Below are 23,372 nucleotides of genomic sequence, written 5' to 3' on the forward strand. Positions count from 1 at the left end.
ACTCACTGTGTAGACCAGACTGGCCTTGAACTCACAGAGCTCCACCTGCCTCTGCCTCCTAACCGCTGGGATTAAAGGCGGGCGTCACCACAGCCCGGCTTAGAGTCAGATCCTTTGAACAGGTACTGAATGCAGAGAAGTCATTTTTTTTTTTTTTTCGGAGCTGGGGACTGAACCCAGGGCCTTGTGCTTCCTAGGTAAGCGCTCTACCACTGAGCTAAATCCCCAGCCCCAAGAGAAGTCATTTTTAATTCAGGGTGAGGACTTTACAAAGGACATGTAGTCAGAACTGGAGTGAGTAGTTTCAGGAGCTCTCGATCTCTGGAAGTTTCTCTTGTTGAATGGCTACCTGGTAGGTTTTTATACTAGATAGGAGGCTTATTTATCCATTAATTCATTAATTCAGTCATCCACTTATTCAGGATAAATGTATATTGCCCGCTTTGGGAGCCAGGAGGAGTCTATAAAGACAACTGTGGTCCCTGCTTTCAAGGGATTATGTAGTCTGATGAGAAATCTATTTGATTTTTTTTTAAGCTTCTTTAAATGCTGAGTCTCCAAGAGCCCCTCGCTGACGAGGGCAAGCCCCCAGAGAGGCTGCAGAAGCCATCTTCTGCACAGGTGTGCCTGAGAGTCTCTAAGTGGATGCCTATCTCAGAGGCTCAGTTTGGATTTCTCTCTTTGGCACCCCCCCCCATCCCATACATTTTGGTTCATTTTAATGATGCCACCGGGTAGGATAAGTGATTCCCCAACCCCGTCTTAAAACCCGGAATAAGCTCAAAGTGTATTTACCTCAAGTGCATTTCCTGTGGGAAAGATTTACATCTCTTCCTTGGCACCCAGGGTACGCCATTACACTCTGAACTCTCAACCAGCCGTCCATTACTCAGTCCGTGAAAGCGGCCCAGGAAATAGATTCTAGGAATGAGCTAATCGCTTGTCCTCTCCTCTCTTAAGCGATCTATGGGTGAATTAACAGTCGAGGAGAGCTAAAAAGAGACACGGGTGAAATCCATTCATTTCTCTTACATCCTAAGCCTTGTTAGACGCACTATTGAGGAGCTAGGAATGTGGCCCAATTGCTAAGAAAATACTGCCCAGCACCCATGAAGCCCTGGGCTTGACCCTTAGCACCCTATAAAACTGGACACGTTGCCACACATCTGCACCTGTAATCCCAGCATTCGGGAGGTGGAGACGGGAGAGTCAGAAGTTCAGGGCCCATCCTAGGCTGTATAATGAGTTTGTGACCATCGTGGGCTACATGAGACCCTGTTTTTAAAAGTGAGAGTAAAATAAAAGCAATGGTGATAATCATTAATTTCTACCCAGCTCCTTTCTACCACGACTGGGGTTCATCTCGCTCCCTGTATTATTAAATTGCTTGATTCAGGAGGTCTAATGCCCATGGGAAAAGGAAACTGCAGAGAGAGAAAGTAACCAGCTACTGGCCGTAGGGGCAATACCGGTCAGAGCAAAGCCTCTGTCTTTCAGATCCGAGACCGTGCACTAAGCCCCTGAAGTACTCATTAATTCCCTCTCTAGTTAACTATGTCTTCCATTTAGTAAGCGTGCTGGAAGACACAAGCAGGCATAACTGTGGGGCCTGGGCTCATTGGGAGACTACCGGATGAATTCCTTCAGACCTGTGAATGCCTACCCTCTGAATCTCTGGATGCTTAGGGGAGATGGGCTGGGAGACACATCCTGCAAGCTGGCAGCGGATCCAAAGTCTGTATGTGGCTGAGTGTTCCTCTGGGTCAGCTGGATTTTGTGTTTTTCTGGGTTTACATATCCCTCTTGGGTGGTTTCTCCTCAAGACTGAATGTTAATTCTTGAGGCATCTGCTGTCTTGACTGCATCCTGGGATGGGAAGAGTGCAGCCTAGGCTTTGGAGCCATGTCCCTTCCTCTGGGAAATATCTCCTCTTCCCAAACCTAGTGTCTCTTCAGACTTCTCTGACTCACCATTCTGGCTTCAGCCTGTGTTTTCTTCTAAGAAGTAGTTTTGAGTTAGGTTTTCTGTTTTCAAAATAAATATTTGATTAAGTATTTATTTATTTCAGCAATATGTAACTTGCCTTGTGAACATCTGCCCTTCCTTGAGATAGCCACTACTGACAGTGGACTTCTGCCTTGCCAGTTGTTTTCAATACATGTACCTGGGGTACACTGATGAGTTTTTCATTAAAATGGACTTGGGCATACATATATTTCCGAAATGCCCTCCAACTAATTCCTTTTTAGACTTTTCACATTTATATATATATGCATTTCTTTCTGTCAGTCTTAAATTTCTGATGGTTTGTCCCATTAAAAATCAGAGATAACTTAGCTCCCTGACCTTGCCTTTCCGGAGATCAGTTCTGTTAGCTAAAACGTCTGTTTGGTTCTTTTATTTTGCATTTTACTTTTGGAGGAACTCTAGGAAGCTTGTTCTGTATCTCCTTCAGTGAGGAATCCTTAACCTCAGTTTCAAAGGGTCTGTGACAAGAGAGAAACAGTATCTACATTTAGGAAAGGTAAAAGGTAAGTGGGAAGTGATGTCAAGCAGAAGCAGTTGTTTGCGGGACAGCTGATCCACAGAGAGTCTAAGCAGGTGGCATCAGCAGCTCTGTGAACAACAACTATCCCTGACATTTGTTCAGCCCTTGCAGTATCACTCACTCCATTGGCTATGCCTAAACATAGACCAGGACCAGGTACGACCCCTTGATTGACAACCCTACCCAAAAACATTCAGCCGAGGTTAAAGAAAAATGAGGTGTCTATGCTAAAAATTAGCATATCCCATGTTGGAAGGACCAGTTGAGTTTTACAATCAGGTCCTCCGATTTGGAGATATTGTGACTGTGTTTGCAATTTCTGGATCTTTCTCAGGACCCAGAAAAACAAACCAAGATGATTGATTTCGTCTTGTCAATTCCATCTAGAGGGAGTGACCAATGGCAGATTTCTTCCTAGCTTTCTTTCTGTTCTTTAGTCCCCTTCCTTCTACCACTACCTTCTAGTCAGGGTACCCTTTCTTGGTTCAGTTAAAGTCACGGAGTGCCATCACCAGGAAGATAGAATCCATCAATAAAGGTTCAAATGTCTCCTCTCATTTTTTTTTTCAGGCACCTTTTTGCTCCAGCCTACACAGAGACCTGCTACACCGCAAGTGGCAATCCTCAGACCACCACGCTGAAATCTGAGGTGAGCCACGTAGACATGTGTCCATCAGTAGCTGCCCTGGCTGGGTGGAAATAAATATGTGGTCCCCCCTCTGAAGATCTGGCTTCTGCTGACCAAGACCTAGGACCCAAACAGAAGCAAACTCTGTTTTCTCATAGTTGCTCCCCAGAGAAAATGGCAAAGCAGAGAGAGGCAGAATGTTTGAGGGTAACTTGACTGAAATTTGTATGAATCATTACAAAGTACACCTATTATTAGGCCTGTGTTAATTTCCCATACATTAAAAATCTTTGAAAGGATTAATTTACTCATCATCAAGTAGATGTTGATCAATCTTTTTTTTTTTTTTAAAGTACAGGGTTTTGCAGAGTTTTAATCACTGTGCATACAAATTTATAGTAACATAAACTAATCTATATTACCAAAATGATATAACAACAAAGTTACATTATACCTTTTAAGTTCGACTGGGGTTTGTTGTTTGTTTGGTTTGGTTTTTCAAGACAGTGTTTCTCTGTGTAGCCCTGGCTGTCCTGGAACTCACTCTGTAGCTGGGGCTGGCCTCGAACTCAGAGATCTGCCTGCCTCTGCCTCCTGAGTGCTGGGATTAAAGGCATGTGTCACCACTGCCAGGCTCCATCAAGTTTTGAAAATTTGCTGTTGTCTTAACAGGACATTTCCCCTTCGGAATTGTTTTTAGTAGGAAAGTTTTGCACCTTGTCAAAGAGTCATCCTTTTGCGAATAGTTTTTGCATCTTAATTTATTTCACCACACCCTACGGGTGGACATTTAAGATAGTAAATCCCACCTGTTGCATGGTTCGTTGACTCTTCCCTTGGAGATTTCTTTCAGAAATCACAGGCTCAGAGTAAGTAGAGAATCCCTGGACCAGATCGAGGCTCCTGAGGCTCTTGGGAGGTATAGGGAGGAGAAGAGCATGGGCTCCAGTATGTTTTGGCTTCTGGTGTGTGACACGGAGGAGAACAGGAGAGGCTCCGCTGCTCAGGCTTCCACTGACTGTAACTGGAACTAGATCTCCATGCAAGCCATTCTTCAAATACCTCTACCTGCGAGTGAATATCTAACAAGACAGCCATCATCAGTTACAAACAGGCCTAGCCTGTTTTTCAGGCGCCCAGGAATGGGGAAAAGGATGGCCCATTCAAGTTTGGAGGCAGCTAAGAAAATGGTTCTCAAAGTGTGACTCATGACCCCTTTGGCAAACCGCTGTCTCCAAAAATATTTACATTACAATTCTTAACCGTAGCAAAATGGCAGGTGCGAAGTAGCGATGTAAGTCATTTTATTGCGGGGTCACTACAACCTAAGGAACTGTATTGAAGGGTCACAGCATTACAAAAGTTGAGAACCACAGCTCTAAGAGGTCTATATAGCAGGATATATTACCTGAAAGGGGGGGGGGTGCTCTTTTAGGTTCTGGATGTGAAGGTCAATGGGACTTCTTCCCAAGACTTTCCTGGATGGGAAAGAAGTAGGAAGTGTGACCAGTGACAGCAGTAGACAGACTGTACTGGATCAGGGAAACGGTCCATTAATGGCCCACATCTCCACAAAACCCCTTCCTTTCCCCTTCTTAGAAAGCGTGCAGCCCATAGGCATTACAACTTTATGGAACCAACCTCCTCGAGTTCAGCCTCTCCTACTTCCATACCCACAACTCAAGAATGGGTCTCAGGGCACAAGTTAACGATGAGCTCATGCTTCCTGCTGTGAAAGCCCCCTGGGGTGGCCCCCTCAGCCTGAGAAGCTGCGGAATGCAATGACTTCATGGCTGAGCCTGACTTGTTCTTTGTGCTCTAAGCTGTGCACCAAGCAGAGACATATTAAGGGTCTTTCAGAGAAGAACTCTGGAAGAGGATGTGCTCTGGTCTCCCGAATTCCCCCTCCTTCCTGAAGGCCTCCTTGGCTGAAGCACATCCTTACTGAACCCTGGGAAAAGATCATTGTTTTCTTCTATCCACCACTGCTGGATTCTTGCAAAGTCCCCACCCAGGCCCAGGGGGCTCCCAGTCGGCCTTCTCATTTGGAAACTAAGAAATCAAGGAAAAGCAGGAGTGGAGTAAATCAGAGCTGTTGGCTTACATGCTGAGAACAGGACTCTGCTGCCAAACTAGTCAGGCATTCTGGGAATTTTATCAGGACTCATTAGCTAGACCTGTAGGTTACAGCCCTAATCTAGGTCAGATTACTGGGGGAACAGGTTTGGGAATGTGTTCCAACAGCAAGACTTACAAGGTTTGGGCTCTGAAGCCAGGGCTGCAGTCTTGGCTCTCACTAGCTGGATGACCTTAATCAACCCTTTGGATCATACTGAGTTCATTTTTTTTTTTTAAATCTCAAAAATTAGATGAGCTGAGTCAGTGCTATGGAAGAATAAGAGGAGTCACTGGTTTTTATGGGGATTCATAAATATAATTTCTAACTCCATAATTTACAGATGAGGGGATTGAGAAGGGAGAAATAACATGGCTATGTTTACTTGGCAAGGCTCAGACTAGAGCTCGTCCCAGTGGGTGGTAGCAGGTAGGAAAGCTTTGGGAAGTGTCAGTCAGGTGCCAATTCTGCTGTGGTTGGGTATGGTAGAGGGTGGGGTGCAGCGCCAAGATGCTGGGGTTCACATCTCTGCTTAACTGAGTCACTAAAGCTCTTTACAGCCGATCTTAGTCCAGAAGCTGAGATCCTTTAAACTAACCTTTAGTTTCCCCTTTAGAATTGTGGGAGTAATATCTGCCTCATGTAGCTGTGGTCAGAATAAAAGTAAAAATTACCAACTGTTGTCAAATAGCAAAGAGCAGAGTGTTAGTTGCTAAGACTATGGCAAATACCCCTGACATGTATGCTAGTGCCCTTTGTAAATTAAAGAGCATGTGACAGTTGTAGAACAAACCATTGCGGAGAGCATGGGGGTGTGCACACTGCGTTAGCCAAAGAGGGCTAAGGCTTCTTCATAGCTACTTCTGGATCTAACTTCTCGATCCTTGTGAGGAACCGGCATTTTGGAATGGTGTCTGACCCACATTTCTGAATGCTTACCTGGCTCTCAGTCACCCCACCCACTAAGAACCCTGAAGGCTTGGCCCTGTGTCCCGGGGAGAACTGGTCTTTCTCACTGTCAGTGTGCTACACACTGGGGTCTGTGGTCTCATTCCCCAGTTCTAAGGACCACGGTCAGAACTTGGTTGTTGATAATCTGCCTCTAGTTCCACGGGTCCGGGGACAGATGGAGAAGCCACATGACAGGCTGGCCTTTGAAAACAGAGGGACCCTTGGCTAGAAGTTGGTCTGTACAGTTGTTACTTGCCTTCCCAGGTTTGCTGGAAAGCAGTGAGACCCTTGGCTACAGGGGGGCTGTGTGTGTGTCGCCTGCCTTCCTAGGCACTGGGGGATGATGACCTTCTACCACAGTTGGTTTCCTTTGTGCTCATAAAGCAAAGTCATGAATCTGACTGGCATAAAGCCCAGGAGACTTTGATACCAAGGGGAGACTACTGTTCTTTTCCCTCCTGGCTGTGTGTCAGTATGAATGGGTGTAGAACTCTCAGTATGACTGGCACTGCCAGCCAATGGACCACTGGTAGATGAAAAGTTACCTGTGATTCAGAGAAGGAACCCAGGTTGAGTGTGGGCTTGGCTTGTGCTTCCTGACATGGCTGTATGGCTTGATGAATAGGATGTAGAATAGAAATAGTAAAGGTCGTGGATCTGGGTCAGCCCCTTTGGTAGGCTTTTGTGTCCTCAGAGGCCATGCTTTATGTTTAGTGAAAGAATCTAATGAAAATATAGCCACTAATGTTTGCTCCTTTGTATGCAGGTCTCTCAAGGGCACTCTGAGTTTGGAGGTTAAAGATATGGAAGGTCAGAGAAGTCATGTACACTGTTGGCATATGTGGGAGCCTGGATCGAAGGCTGACCTGGCTGGGGCAAAATGCTTCAGTTTAATTACCCCCTCCCCCAATGGGTTTGCTTTCTGGATGCCCCCCACAAGGAAACAGCCCAGTCTGGAGATGATATTGTTAGAAATGTCTGTCGTGCAGGGAATACGTGAGCATTTATGATTGCTGCTTAGTTTCCAGGTGCTGAGGAAGCCCTTTAAAGACACTGATTTTACTCCCAGTTTTTTGTTTTTGTTTGTTTTTTGAGACAGGGTTTTTGTCTTAGTTAGGGTTTTACTGCTGTGAACAGACACCATGATCAATGCAAGTCTTATAAAGGACAGCATTTAATTGGGGCTGGCTTACAGGTTCAGAGGTTCAGTCCATCATCATCAAGGTCGGAGCATGGCAGCATCCAGGCAGGCATGGTGCAGGAGGAGCTGAGAGGTCTACATCTTCAACTGAAGGCTGCTAGCAGAATACTGGCTTCCAGGAAGCTAGGATGAGGGTCTTATAGCCCACACCCACAGTGCCACACCTACTTCAACAGGGCCACACTTTCTAATAGTCACTCCCTTGACTGAGCACATACAAACCGTAACAGTTTCTCTGTGTAGTCCTGGCTATCCTGGAACTCACTCTATAGAACAGGCTGGCTTCAAACTCACAGGGATCTGCCTGCCTCTGTCTCCAGAGTGCTGGGATTAAAGGCATGTGCTACCATGGCTAGCTTTCCTCCCAGTTTTACCCCCTCTCTGTTTTTGGCTATCTGACCTCTTTGGGAAGAATGTTTTAACCATCTGAGGAGAGCGACAGTTGACTTGGCACCCAGGCACTCTCAGAAACACTGTGCTTGTTTCCTAATTGCTATGATTAGCTTGGCAATCAAACTTTCCTGGTACCACAAAAATATTTGTATGCCTTTGACTTCTGCATCAACTGCTTTTCGTTATTGAGATAAAACAGCGTGACTAGAAGCACCTTACAGAAGCAAGAATTTATTTGGATGTAAGATTCCAGGACAATAGTCCATGATGGTGGGAGAGTCAAAGCAGCAGGCAGCCAGAGCAGGAGGCTGAGAGAGCACAGCTTCAGTTTCAATCGTAAAGTATAGAGAGGTGGGCGAGGCCATGAAATCTTCAATCCTGTCCTCCAGTGACCTCAATCAACACTGTACTGCCTACCTGAGTTACCTCACCGAGGACCACTGAGTGTTCAAACACTCAAGCCTGGGTTGGGGCCAGCAGATCTCATTCAAACCACTGCAGCTCCCTAATTATTAATGGCTACCTTTCACAAGACTATAAGCCCCAGGGACTGGAGCTAGGTGTCCATTTTCTCATTGCAGCACTAAAGCCTTGCCCAGGGCCTGCATATGATGGTGCTTGGCAGTGTTCATAAAGATGGAGGTCTCTGGCTGGGTTTTGGGGGATATCACATGCCTATGAGCCACTAGGACTAGAGAATGCATCAGGCTTCGTGGAGCTAGGGACCCAGGAAGAAGGGTTTAGCTGTGGAGGAATTTGGGGAAGGAAGAGCATCTTGAGCTGAGTTTTCAGCTTGAGGCTGCCCTAGCAAAGCCCTGTGAACTTGGAGGTTAAGACAGGAAAGATAGATTCTCTCTCTCTCTGTTTTGGAAGCTAAATGTCCAAACTACGTAGTTGGAAGAGCTGTGTGCTCTGTGAGCTCTCCAGGGCAGAGTACTTCCTTTCCTAATTCCTTAGTGCTCCTTGGCTGCGTTACATCACTCCATTCTTTACCTCTGTGTTCAGCTGGTTTGTCCCCTTATATTCTTTGTGTCCTTCCATCCAGGAAGCAATGAGTCATTAGATTTATGACCTCCTCTAACCCATGTGGCCATACCTTAATTTAATTACATGAGCAAAACCCTATTTACAAATGAAGTCCTAGTCTAGCTTAGGAGAACCTTAGGAGGATACTATTCAGCCCACTACAGGGAGTTACAGAGGTGCCATTGAGAGACTGGCTCTCTCAGAAGACTTTTCCTAAGGCTGACACGTCAGATTTGAAAATCCTGGGTTCTCCAACCTAGCAGGAAGATCTTTGGCAAATCTTTTTGTCCCTGAGCGCCTCAACATTGTTTTGTCCGCTCAGTAGGTCTGGTGATGCCTGGCCTGTGCTATGTCTTGGGTTTCTATAAGCACCAAAGTGGAAGCTTGGAAGCATTTTGCAGGTTGTAAGAGCTGTAAGGTCGGGGTTGGGAAGGAAGGAATCTGTGACCTGTCAATCAATGAGACATTAACATTGCCACATCTATCAGTGCCATTTGACCCAGTACTTCCTTTCTGTTTGCTAGGATCACTGCTTTTACCACGGGACTGTGAGGAAAGTGGATGAGTCCAGCGTCACTCTCAGCACCTGCCGGGGAATTAGGTAAGAGGTCCTGAAGCTTCTAGGGACAGCTGGTTCCTTCCCTCTACAGTGAGCAGGGCTAACCCAAGGCAAGGGCTTTGCAAAGAAGAGGTCAAGCTTGTGAGGTGCCAGGAAAGTCCCAGATAATCTACGCGTGTACCTTTCCTGACAAATGTGTTGTATTAAGATATAAATTGTTGCTGGGTGGTGGCGGCTCACAGTTTTAATCCCAGACCTTAGGAGGCAGAAGCAGGCTGATTCTCTGAGTTCTCAAGGCCAGCCTAGCCTGGTCTACAAAGCCAGTTCTAGGACAGCCTGGGCTACAGAAAGAGACATCTTGAAAACAAACGAAGATAGGCGTTATATTACTTAGGAATGATAAGGCCCACAAATCAAGAGACAATCATGACTGAAAGGTTAGCGTCACTAAAATGTTACCTGCTGTGTAACGGGCAGGCGACGCATCACAGTAAAAGGAGGTGCGCTAACCATGAAGAGTAGAGTAGAAAGGCACAAGAGTGTGAAGAGACAGGAAGTTGGGTCTATGTGGGCTAGTACAGAGAAGAAGTGAATGAGTTAGAAGAGCAGGCTGAGGAGTAGCTAGTGTGAATAGTTTCATTAGTCTTGGGACACAGGGCCCATTGAGTTGTCTGATACCCATCACTATGGGTAGGTGAATAGTGGTCCAAGAGGATGAGAAACTAAGGCAGGGTCCAGGTGGCTGGACCCTGGGCTATTTGTTGGCTTGTACTGAAAGGCACAGTAGTTGGCAAAGTGTTTGCCATCTCCAGGGGTTGGGTAACCATGGGTGCGGGGGGTGGAGGGCAGTTCCTCCTGGGCCAATGAGCTCCTAGAAATGAAACCAATGAGAGAGAGCAACGCTGGTAGACTCCAGGCGTGTTCTCCAGAGTGTTCTTCACTCTGTGGTTGAAGGACGTTAAGGTTGTGTAGCAGGAAATGGGAAGAGAGAAGATGTGGGGAGAAAGAAGAGGATCACTTTCAGGACACAGGCAACTGAAAAGTTCCTACCAGATGATACTTGGAAAAAGGGTGGCCTTTTTGTCTCTAAAACAAACCAGCTGGGTTTGAGCCAGGAGCACCGTGTGTCTGGTGGGAGGTGGAAGAAGGCATCAGATCCCTTAGAAGTAGAGTTGTAGATGGTTGTGGGCCACCATCTATATGCTGGGAACCAAACTTGGGTCCTCTGCAAGAGCACAGTGTTCCTAACTACTGAGCCTTCTCTCTGGCCCCGTTTCTTTACTTACTTATTTGAAAAATCTGGACTTTTATCTACACAAATTGCCTGGGTTTTGAGCACTGCAGTGCACAGCTCCTGACTCTAGGATTAACAACAGGAAAAGAAAGTTCTGGTTGGCGATAGCCAATACCGCCAAGTACATGCTGGGGGAAGACTGTCACCACTGCTAATGTTAAGTTACATATTCTTTCTTCTCAAAGGCAGGGCTGGGAATACAGGTTTCCTCTCAGGAACTGGTAGGAAGTGTTCTTTCCCTTTATCAGTCGCTGCTTCTCTCATTCATCTTGGGTGTCTGCTGTATGCCCATGCCCTACCTTGGTTGAGGATAAGCAAACATTGTCCTGTTGGGGGCCTTCTGTATCCTCATCTGTCAACGATCGGTATGGTCGTGTCATTAGTTCTGCAGCTCTTTACCAGCATACAAGATTTGTTCCTTCTACAACTTAGCTAGCTTACCCCTTCCCACCCCTACTCCCACCCCATCAGTATAACTGAGGGCCCTTCTGACTGCAGGCCTCACGTCTGTTTATGAGTTGGTTCCCATCCCTGAAAGGTTGTGTGGCGAGCTGCCCAAGGGAATTAGGCAGGAAATCGGGTTTGGCTGGGAGATGATTAGCAGTGGCTTCATATCCTTCACTCAAGTGGCCTCCTCCAGCCAAGCCAACTGACTGCTCAGTGGTGTTTATAGCCAGCCATGGGCCACCTGTGGCCAGTGAGTAAACAATGACTTGTCCCAGGAAGGAGGAAAAGGAACAAGCAGGTGTGACCTTCTCCTCCCCGCCCCCTTCCTTTCTCCCCTCTGGGTCTAGAGCAGTGGGAACGCACTTGGCTTGGCCTCTTGTAAATCATTCCAGCAGTCAGGCTGATGGGGGAAGCTCACCAAGCTACCCATGTGTTTCTGGTTTGCATGCTTCGCTTCCGTCTGGTGAGGTCCACATGCTTTTCTTTCCCAGCCCTCTCCTCCCTCCACATGCTAAAGAACGGAGGTTGGGGCCAGGCTGATTTAAGAGCTGGAGACTTGGATACACAATGTCTGTATTAGGTCCCTGGAGCAGAGGCAGGAATGAGAGTGGCGCTCCAACCCTTATAGCTTCCCAAGGCCCCTAAAGGCTCGTATTCCCATGGAAGGTCTCCATGGTAACCATTCATCTCTCCTGGTACTGTGCTCCTGTGCTTGGAGAAAATGGATAGGATTTATGCTAGGCAGCCTCTTCGAGCTCAACATGAGAGAATCAGGAGAACCTCTAGAGCAGTGGGTCTCAGCTTTCCTAACACTGCCACCCTGCAATACAGTTCCTCATGTTGTGTGACACCCCGACCATAAAATTACTTTGCTGCTACTTCATAACTGTAATTTTGCTACTGTTATGAATCCTAATGTAAATATGTGTTTTCCAATGGTCCTAGATGATCCCCATGAAAGGGTCATTTTATATGCCCCTCCGATCCCCAAGGAGTCCCTACCCACAGGTTGAGAACCACTGCCATAGCCATTGTGAAGAGCTCTTCTCTCCAGAGTACTCTGTAGATCGGTTTATCATTAAAGAAACAATACCCAGTAAAATAAATCTAAATGTTAATAAACATTTAAGGGCACGATGAGAGACACTTTCTCACTCTGCTTCCCAGATTTTACCCTGTTTCCAGATACAGTCATAGGCTACCAGTTTCTTATGTCCCCCATTTCCTGGCAAAAGGAATCTTGTTACATAATATAATGTTTTATAACTTTGGACCCTAATCACCTTGGGAATTGGGTAAATCAGTGACTGTGGATCTTAACAAAGATACAGCAAACCATTTGTGTTAGCCAGCTGGTGACTAGATGCTTGAAGTAAACAACTTGAACGGGGAAGATTGGCTTTCCAAGGGTCCCAAACCTCACTGCTAGCTCTGTTGATCCCTGGTCCATAGTGAGGTAGAACATTCTTGGTGGTGGAGACAGTAGTCCTAAGAACTCTCCTCCCCTCAGATCTTCCTCCTCCAGGCCGACCTCCTGAAGTCTCCAGAGCTTCCTCCAAATAGCATCCCCAGTTGGGGATCACCTGCCCTGAGGATGTCAGGTATCCATACACTGCAGCCTTCCTCGCACTTAAAATCTGTCCGTAAATGTTACCATGACATCTTGCTTGCACAGAGGCATAACTAACCCATAGTATAAGCGTAAGGTCTGATGATCATTTATGGAAAAGTTAGCCAGTACTGAGCCATGATTTCTTTGAATAAGCCTGTGTGTGTGTCCCCATCTATTGTTGGAGAGGTGTTTGGTTGGTTTCAATTCCTAATGCTTATTGAAAATTGTTATTGTGCAGTTTCAGAGTTAAACATCCAAACACAGGAGTGTAAGCTAGAAACGAGTGAACGTTATCTGTCCTGCCCTATTTCTACACAAACACATTTCTCATCTGGGTCACTGTTGGATTATACCTGATTGGGATGTATTGTCTATTATGTATAAGTGAGACCATCCCATGCATATAGATCAGCTTTATGATGTGTTTCCAAGTTAGGACTAAGTCTTAGGTACACACGAATCTGTCAGATTACTTTAACAGGTCCTTAAACTCTTACGTACTGTCTGGTGAACTGAATTATAGTTTTTCAATGACATACAATGCATAACCCTTACAGATCCAGTCAATGGATCATATTCTGTCAGAGCAGTTTTCTCTTCCAAGATATGGAGCTCTCATAGCAATTCTGCCTTCACAGGCTGGCTGGCTGGTTCTGGACTCTAATCCTGCACTTTAGGGAGAGATGGGTACTGGAGAGTATGTCCAAAAGTGCACACCATGGACTGGAATGGCTATAGAACCATCATTCTAGAGCCCTGAGTTTGTGTCAGACCCTGCAGAGTAGGAAGAAGGAACCAAGGCTGGGAACGGGCGATCCTTCCCCCAAAACCACGCCTTCTTTCCTTCTGCAGGCCTAATGATAATTCCTTCTGTCAGTGGAATAAGTCTTTGGATGGCAGGACCATTACACTGTGACAAGTTTAGGTTCTAGAGGCAGAGCATTCTTGGTTTAAAAGCTTGCAGCTGGAGAGGTAACTCAGTTGGTAAAGTACTTGGCACACAGGCACAACGATCTGAGTTCAGTTCCCAGTTCCCAGAGCAGGATGGTGCATGCTTTTATGAATCAAAGTGCTGGGTGAGACAGAAACAAGAGGATATCTGGGGCTTGCTGGCCAGCCAGCCTAATTTAACTGGTGAGCACCAAGCCATTGAGAGGCTTAGTCTTAAAAATCAAGATGGACAATAGCAGAGAAACAACACCCAAAGTTGTCCTCTGACGTCCACATGCTCTCCACATGCACACCCAACTTGCCTTCTAACACAGTTCTTTATTATTGTATATGTATATGTATGCATGTATGTATATGTGTGCACATGATTGGGAGTGAAGGCATGTGTGCTACAACGTGCATGTTGAAGTCAGAGGATAACTTTATGAAATCTATTCTCTCCTTCTACATAAGGTCTATCATAAGGATCCCTTGGGTTCCAGGGATCCAACCCAAGATTGTATATCTAAAGCCTTTAGACGGTGCTGATCCATTCCTGAAATCTCAGTTCTCTGCCCTGTAAGATGGGAGTGGTGATACTGAAGTCATCTGAAGGGTTCACGTGAGAGGGTTATTATCTCCATCTCCTTGACAGCACAATCTTTGGTTGGATCACCGAAACCCAGGGGCTAGAATACATGGGCTGTGCTCTGTATGTAGATGCACTGAGTGGCTCTCCAACAAAATGGTTTGTACCTCACTTATACAGTATGCTTCCATGGCTGCTAGCTTTCCCAGAGAATCTTCCCTGATTGTTAGTGAGCATTGCCTAATTACTTTCGAGCAGTGGTCCTCAACATTCCTAATGCTGTGCCCCTGTAATTCAGTTCCTCATGTTATGGTTACCCTTCCCTTCCCACCACCACTTCATAACTGTAATTTTGTTAGTTATAAATTATAATGTAAGTATCTGATATGCAACCCTAAGGGAGTCAAACCCACAAGTTGAGAACCACTGCTTTAGACTATTAATATGGCCATTCAGTGGGAGGGCTGTGTCAAGAGACAGAAGAGACAAGATTTTAATCTAGGAAGTCTCCTTACTGAGCCTGTGTTCTCTGCCTGTGCTCTGTCCCAGCAGAAACTCAGCACCATGTGCTTTTCTTCTCTCTGTGCTGACCTGGAAGTTCCCTATGATCCTTTAGTATGGGTACAGGTTGGGAAAGTGGTGGAGAGGAGGAACCCAGGACTGCTACTTCTTAGGATCTCTCCTGATGAAAGTGGGTGCTGTGTGTCCCAGGGATGACTTCCTTGGGAGTGGCACCTCTCTCAAGTCTTGAAGATGTATTTGACTGAGTCCTTCAGTCACTTGTGGGTTAAGCATGAATGAGCTTTTTGTTTCCTGACTGGCTGGCCTGCCTGGGTTCCTCCACATGATCTTATTCTATGATTTATTTTTCTTATTCTCTTAATGATGAGGAATAGGTTGGAGAGTAGCATCCTGGCTCTTTGCCTCCTTGGTTCTCTGTCCCCCACCTCTGATCTCTGCCTCTGCCAGAGCTAACATTTAGCAAATTGGATCAGTGGAGGCTCTTAGGATAAATGATGGAGAAGGGAAGAAATAAGGTGACTTGTGTCTGGTAGCAAGAAAGAGCCCCCAGAACCTCATTCTCAGAAACTCACCATCAATAAATCTGGGATCCACTGTAAATGCTAGGTTGTGCCAACTCTTTTCAATCTCCAGTAATCCCAGAGGAGGACCGGTGGTTCTTAGGACTGGAGTGAGTCCCCAAGGGCTATAGTGAGGGCAGGAAGGGGAGGGGCCCGATGAATCCTGTTGCTGGAAGGGATACCTCAGTGGTTATCCCAAGCTTGAGTTATTTAGACTGCCTACTTGAGATGATTGCTCAAGCTTGAGTCTGCCTACTTGAGACAACTGCTCACATGCCATGGAAAAAGTCAGGAGCATGAGCTCCTGAAGCCTCTGAGTGTGGCTTGGTGGAGCATTGCCCATGGGCTTAGTGTGTAAGGGCCCATGATTCACTGAAGATACCGTGAACTTACCCTAGACTCAAATAGTATGTAAATGCAAAGAGCTTTATTTTGCAGAAGTCCAGCATGCTGGGGTCTCTCATTAACAGAATAGAGAGACACCCAAGTGATCTTGCAAACTTAATTTAAAGCACATTAGGGAATTCCAAAGTAGCCTCTGTGCTAATTTGTTGGGTCCATTTCTACGGACATTCTATTACTGGGGTGTGGGGGCTGGAAACTTACTGGGGGAGGTCTGGAAACTGCTGCTGACCCATTCTTCTTGTCCTGGGCTAGGTGGCAGGGCAGCCTCTGAGGCCTGAACCTGCCTGGAATTGCCCAGTTCTTGGAAACAGAGATTTAAGTCTAATCTCCTTAACTGCTAATTTGAAGCCTGTCATAGGATCAGTCCAGCCTTCTCAAGTGCAGATACTTGGTCCAGCAAGCAGTTTCTTGGGATAGCCTGGGTACCTTCTGAAGATTACTGAATAGCCTGGAAGTTCTGGTCCTGTGAACTCTGATGACAGGGTTAGAGCTTACTAGTGGATGCAGCTTCCCAAGGAAACAGACGGTATCCATTAAATCTTTAGCCACAGGGGAAAGCTTCTGATTCTAATCTCTCTGAACCTCAGTTTCTTCACTGATAAAGTGAGTTCGGTACTTTTGCCTTACAATGTGCTATGGAAATTAAAAGAGAGTAGCATCTGCAGTCTATGTGGCACATGGTGAGTTAGCTGTCAACAAACACTATTTGAGGATAAGGGAGAGTGGAGCCCTCCTCTGCCATCTGCTAGATTCCACAGAGAGGCCAGTTGCATCCTTGTTGATGTTTGGTCTTTTGCTATGTATTGTAATAACCTTGCTCCTTAATTTAAAATTATTGGTTAAATAAAGATGCCAAATGCCAATAGCTGGGCAGAAGAGACATGGGTAGGGTTTGAGGTTCATTGGGCTTGGGGTCTGAGGAGAACCACGAGGGGAGAAGAAGATGGAGAGAGGAGGAAACCACCATGGGGTAGGTGAATCATAAAAATATAATCATGAGGGCTAGCCAAATTGGAGGTAAGAGCTGCCCAGATGGAACATGGCAAATTAGAAAATGGGATTGTTGATAGGGAAATAGATTCAAATCACATAGAGAGTAGATATTTGCCCAGGTCTAGTGCTAAGCCTTATTATAATAATAAAAGTTGTGTGTCTTTTATCCAGGAACTGAATGATCAAAGGCAGGGCAAAAACCCCTGGTTGAGATTAAATGTTTTCTACAACAAACTGGCGCCCAATATGGGTCTTGAACCCATGACCCTGAGATTAAGAGTCTCATGCTCTACCAACTGAGCTAGTATAATTTCATTTAGAAGATAATGCTTTTCTGTTGCCAAAAACCATTTTGCTCTAGGAAAAGTATGTCCTGCTGATCAATGTGGGGATCCAGAGTTGAATTGGGGCAGAGTTGTTTTGTTTTTATCCAGCGAGAAAACAAAGCCATGCTCATGAGCGCTAACATGGATAAAATTTCAAGCTACTCTGAGCAGCCAGCCTGTCTCCTTAGAATGTGAGGCTCTCACAGGAGAAATAATGGCAACGTGTAAGAGCTGACTTGAAAATGGATGTCACATTGCTATGAGCAACCAGTCTCTATAAACACGGGCTTCCGCGGAAGAAATGATTACAGTTCAACCTAGCACTTTATACAATAAATGAAAGGGAATTGGAATACAGTTGAATATAGAGAAAAAATTAATTACATAAAGAGAACAAGGATATAAGCATATTTAGCCACAGGAATATTAATCTCCAAAGAAGGGAGAAAGAAATGAGAATAGATATAAATGTTTTGAAGGATCCATAGATAAATAAATTCAGGCCTTTGAGCTCAATACTTGGGAGATAAAGGCAAGGACAGATAGGTTCCTTGTGAGTTCGAGGCCAGCCTAATCTATAGAACAAATCCAGGTTGGCCCGGGCTATATAGAGAAACCCTGTCTTAATAAATAATGATAATTGCTTTTAAACTGATTTAAGTTATCAAAGACATTAATCTCCAAAGAAGAGAGAAAGAAATGGGAATTGATATCAGTGTTTTCAAGGGTACATAGATAATGAACAAATAAATACAGGCTTTAATACGAAGGCAGGATCAGAAAGGCTTCTTGTGAGTTTGAGGCCAGTCTAATCTACAAAGCAAATCCAGGTCAGCCTGGGCGCGCGCGCACACACACACACACACACACACACACACACACACACACACACACACACACCCTGTCTCAATGAATAATAATTGTTTTCATTGTTTTAAATTATCAAAATGAAGGTGGTTATAAGTTCTATAGTTGTGATGGTATTACAAATCCTCTACGAGAGAGGTCAAACCTAAATTTTAAAAGGGGCTGCTAATTGGACCAATCTATACTCTTAATGATTTCAAATTGCTGGACCAAAGGCATGTTATGGCTAGAGAGATGGCTCAGCCGTTAGGGGCTAGGCTCACAACCAAACATATACACGTTCAATTCTCATCCCTAATTAATTTTGTATAATGTTTGAATAAAGTAACTGGCGTGAGCTGGCTGGGTGTTAGTCTTCCTGGGGAGGCTGTACCCCCCTGCTCCTTTGGAAAATGAGGACTTAGCATCTTAGTAAGCTTCTCTCTCTATTGCTGCACCTACAACCAACATCAATCAACACTTCCTGACTGGTCTCACTGCCACCATCACTACAGCCATATGCACACTGTCTTGATGATAGTAGATGAGGTAACAGAGAACTGCCCTGTGGACATCTTCCTACCTCCATTGTTACTTGTGAAGTCATGGGCACTGAGTGTTCCCTGAATGGGGGTGACTTTCTGAACCATTCTCCAGGGCTATTATGAAAGACAATAAAAGGTCAGGGTGAAGGTTGTAGGATGTGGAACCGGAGTACTGAGGTCCACCCTGTTTGAACTCTTTACTACTTGTGTGAATTTGGACTGGTCATGGGGAAAATATTTGTAAGGATCAGAGAAGTTGATATGAGACATTAAGCGCTTATCAACTTGGTGCCTTGTCCATAGAAAAGCTCAATAAGTTATAGCCACTACGTTGATTATTATCAGCCCTGCTGCCAAGTTCCAGTTGGTCACTGACCTATTTGGCCGAGGGTTTGTTCATATCATACCAAGCCAACTACGCCTTGTGGCTCTGTGTTCAGGCTTTCACTGATTCCTATGGGGGACTTTCCACTCACTGGGTGTAACATCGGTGCACACAGGATGACCAGCCGGCCTATGGTTTACCTCATTGCGTGGCCAATGTTGTAGCCATTATAGGAAGCTGGGGTGATGGGAGAGGCTCTGGTCAGCTGGGATGAAAAGATAGCTTGGGAACAGGATGCCCACACTGCCCTGGCCTCCGTTCTTTCCTGTGCAGAGTAGGGAAATGGCTGTGATCCTGCTCTTTGTCCTCCACTCTAGCTTTTAGGTGTCTCCCCATAGGCCAGCTGGCAGCTGCTGTGTCAGCCAGGATGCAGTCAGGAAGTTGATGGCCTTTCTCGTACTGGAATGAGGTCAGCGGGGCATGGGGTCAGGAAAGATCTACTGCCCACCTGAGTCTGTGGTGTCTGTCCCCAGAGAATCATGGGCTCTTACTAAAGGACAAAACCTGGGTGGGCATCCTGAGAGGGGAGAGTGGTGGGTGGAGGTTGAGTGGTCACTCATGGTACCAGAGGCTGAGCCGAGAATGCCTTTGGTATGGAATACTCAAAGGGCTACGACCTGGAGTGACTTGTTGCCAGGGTCCTGGGGATTCAGTCCTGGGCTCATCTTTCCCAGAATCTGGAACCCATTGCCTGGCTGTCTTCTTTATCTCTATGTACGGGAGGTGGCAGTTTGGAGAGTGGGTCAGAAGGGCAGACTATATTTATTCATGGCCATAGTTGATAATGCCAGCAACACTCTTCCGAGGGTGGCTAGTCACCACCTGATTGGCCTGACTGCAGCAGTGTTCCCAGGAGGAGATGAGATGGCAGAGGAGGCCTTTGGCCCTCTTCCGTCCTCAGACACAGTCTACTGATAGGTAATTAACCATGTGGTGCACAGTTGGCAGACATTACTGTCTTTTCATTCCTACATCACAGTGTAAGGTTGGCACACCATAGATCTCGGCGGATGAGGCGACGGGGAGCTGCCCTGTGGGTGTTACTCCGTTGATAGTTGTGAAGCCATCGCTGGACCTAGAGAGCCACAGAGGCTTCAGTAGTACAGCACTATAAGCAGCTGCATCTAATGTGTGGGTGTCTGCCTAGGCTCGGGATAGGTCACGGATCCCCCAGTGACTATTCCCATGCTCAGACTGATCTTCAGAATGGCTCCCTTCCTGCCAACCATGAGTACAGTTGTTTCTCTATGCTCCTGCCTTCAACCTCTATAGATTTAACCAACTGTGAATCAAATATTTTTGGAAAAAAACCTTTTCCTCATCATATATAATTTTTTCTTGTCCTTATTCCCTAAGCAATATAGTATATATAACATATCTTTAAAATCGTATTTATTTATTTATTTATTTACTTGTGTGTGTGTGTGTGTGTGTGTGTGTGTGTGTGCGCGCGCGCATGTGCACCATGTGTATGCAGTGCCTGTAGAGGCTGAGAGAGAACTTCAGATTCCCTGGATCTGGAGTCAGAAGCAGTTTGTGAGCTGTCTGGCATGGCTGCTGGGACCAAACTCAGATTTTCTGAAAGAGAAGCAAAGTGCTCTTAACTGCTGGGCCATCTCTCCAAGCCTAGCATTTACCTTTGTCTGTTGTATGATTTTTTTTGTTTGTTTGTTTTTCAAGACAGGGTTTCTCTGTGTGGCCCTGGCTGTCCTGAAACTCACTCTGTAGACCAGGCTGACCTCAGACTCATAGAGATCTGCCTGCCTCTGCCTCCTGAGTACCGGATTAAAGGCGTACATCGCCACTCCTGACTCGGCATTTACATTTCATTTGGTATTATAAGTAACCTAGAGGTGATATAAAATATGTGGGAAGACACGAGTAGGTTATGTATCAATAACATACCATTTTATATATAGTTTGGGGTGGCTATGATTTTTGTTTCTGTAGGAATCTAGACCCAAGCCCCTATGGATACCAGCAATAAGACTATATGTGTTTGAATGATATGTAGACCCTAGTGAAATCTCAGTGAGTGAAGAAGTCAAGTAGCCCAGCACATACCTTTGAGTTCAGTCCTGGGTGAAAGGTTGTTCTAAGTGGTTAGTCATGGGTGTCGCCTCACCAGATTGCTGCTGGCACAGGACTGTTGATGACTAGGAATGCTGGCTGTTAAGTACCGCCTGGCTCCCAGGCACAAGGGCACTTGTCTTTCACTTATCACTCAAGAGCCCTGATGAGTTAGTACCTTATCATTTTTATTTTAGGGATGAGGAAATTGAGCCTCAGGGTCATGGGATGTTTCTTGAGGAGCATGTGAGCATCGAGTGGCGGAGCTAAATCTAGAGGCCGGTTATCTTGCCAGCAGGCCAGTGTGCCTTCTCTGATCACATGTTACCTTTTCTGGGTCTATAAAGTTTTATGATCATTTATGGGGTCTATGACTGTCATGGGTCATGCTTGATTTGTTGGCCTTTAGGAGTCCTAGTCTAAAGCCTGACTTAGGGAACTACAAGTGCTCTGAGCGTCTGTTCCCCACAGTGTATCTCCCCACAGAGGGTCTGAGCTTGCATCAGGACTTCACAGAGGGGCTCATGGCTCAATATGAAGTGAAGAAGCATGAACATCTGAATCTACACAAAGGACTTTTCCAGAAGCACTGACCAGAGATTCCGTTTCTCTTATCCACAGAGGACTGATTATAGTGAGAAGTAACCTCAGCTACATCATCGAGCCCGTCCCTAACAGCGACAACCAACACCGTATTTACAGATCCGAACATCTCAAGCTGCCCCCGGGGAACTGTGGGTTCGAGCACTCCAGGCCCACCTCTAAGGACTGGACCCTTCAGTTTACACATCAGACCAAAAAGCAACCTCGCAGAGTGAGTTCTTAGGTTCCCCGGCAGACCGGAGCTTGTCCTCTCTGTGCACCCTTACTCTGAGGTTTTCTAGATTGAGAGAGGATGGGTAAGAAAGAGGGGAAGGGCCCCCACACCCCTCTCTTGGGATTGTTGAGTGAAACACTGTCATAAGAGAACCACTGTTTGTATTTAAAATATTCTAAGATACCGATTTAAAAAAACGTATAAAGTTTAAAAAAATGTCCACTTCCTCTCTTGGAATAGCCACCTCACTCGATGTACAAACTATGTTTTGTTCGCACTGAAAACGGAGGTCTGTGGTCTCAAGGTTACTTAGGAAGTAAGCTGTCGACATGGTCCCTTGTGGGGTGTTGGCCTCGATTTTGCCTGTCCTGGCCAGTTTGGCTTCTTCGTTTTTGTGGACTAGAGGATTAAATCCCATGGCTCTGAAAGGCCTTGAGCAGTAACCAGCTGCAGATGGAGATGGTGGGCTATAGCCAGGACTGTCCCTAGCACCTCAAGTAAAAGAAGGAAAAAAGCTCACAGTTTATTAACCAGTGCGGTTTCTCAGCTGCTTTTGGGATGAGCTGGAACCAGCCGTTTCTCCTGCACTGACCTGCTTCTGTCTCTTGCCTAGATGAAACGGGAAGATTTACACTCTATGAAGTACGTGGAGCTTTATCTGGTGGCTGATTACGCAGAGGTAAGGGGTCAGCAATGGATTTCAGCAAGAAACCAGACCAGAACAAATAAACAAAATTCTCCCTCGAAAACATCCATTTAGCTTTCGGGGTGCTCTGGGGAAATATGGACACATTCATCTCTTTTTAAGTTTTATTGTATAACTTTGACTTTAAATCTGACCAAGGGCTCTTCTAGTCATTTTAAACAGTAAGGAAAAAACGAAAACAACAAAAAGCCAAAGAAAGGCTCTCCAAGCATGGACACAGAGGCATGGTTTGCTCAGACAGGATCTCATGGTCCTACGGTTCTGACACTTGCTCCTAGGACTGTCTGTAATCCTTTAGAGAATCTTGTAGACTTCCACTTTACAAAGGTAGCAGGTGACTGCCACATCTGGCCACATACAATCTTCGCAGATGTGTATCTATTTTTATAACCACATTGGTGCTTCCAAAATGTCCCCGGAGCAGCAGCATATGTAAATCCTGCAAATCTCTGAGCCTCGCTCCAGATCTCTTGAACCCCAGATTGTCAGGGTCGGGTACCACAGTCCATGGTCTCATAAGACATCGGAGTGGTTTTGATGCATAGCAGGTGAGCTTGGGAAGCGCTGAGCTACAAGAGAAGGACAGTCCCTTGATTCATTTCCCTTGAATTGGACAGGCCCTAAGATTTCACAAACACCTGTCCACCTGGCTCAACATTTCTCTCAGTTTCTCGGGCGGCTTCCTGATTTTTCTGTGCTGCACCAACACAGTGGTTGGCATCGGGATGCAGCTGTGAGCCAGAGCTGCTCCTGATTCTGAACTTCTCTGTGGAAGCACAAAACCCTTGTAGTTCTAGGCACGATAGCCACTGAAATGGGTGGGCCCTTGGTGATGAGTAAAATGCTCACCATAGATCGGGTATGGTTTGGAGCCTTGGTAGAGCCTCTCCAACGTGCCGATGT

General features: G+C 45.8%; 1 protein-coding gene across 4 annotated transcripts in view; it reads left to right on the plus strand.

The window, feature by feature from the left end:
- Adam19 (ADAM metallopeptidase domain 19) overlaps positions 1-23,372 on the plus strand; it is a 91,743-nt gene that overhangs the window by 35,495 nt on the left and 32,876 nt on the right. For all 4 annotated transcript variants that reach the window (XM_063268971.1, XM_039085916.2, NM_001160228.1 and 1 more), the window contains 4 exons: positions 3,119-3,197; positions 9,388-9,464; positions 21,568-21,760; positions 22,377-22,442. In XM_063268971.1, the coding sequence (XP_063125041.1) occupies positions 3,119-3,197; positions 9,388-9,464; positions 21,568-21,760; positions 22,377-22,442 (415 nt within the window). The remainder of the gene's footprint in view (positions 1-3,118; positions 3,198-9,387; positions 9,465-21,567; positions 21,761-22,376; positions 22,443-23,372) is intronic.

This window comes from Rattus norvegicus, chromosome 10, assembly GCF_036323735.1.
Source record: "Rattus norvegicus strain BN/NHsdMcwi chromosome 10, GRCr8, whole genome shotgun sequence".
Taxonomy (NCBI): Eukaryota; Metazoa; Chordata; class Mammalia; order Rodentia; family Muridae; genus Rattus; species Rattus norvegicus.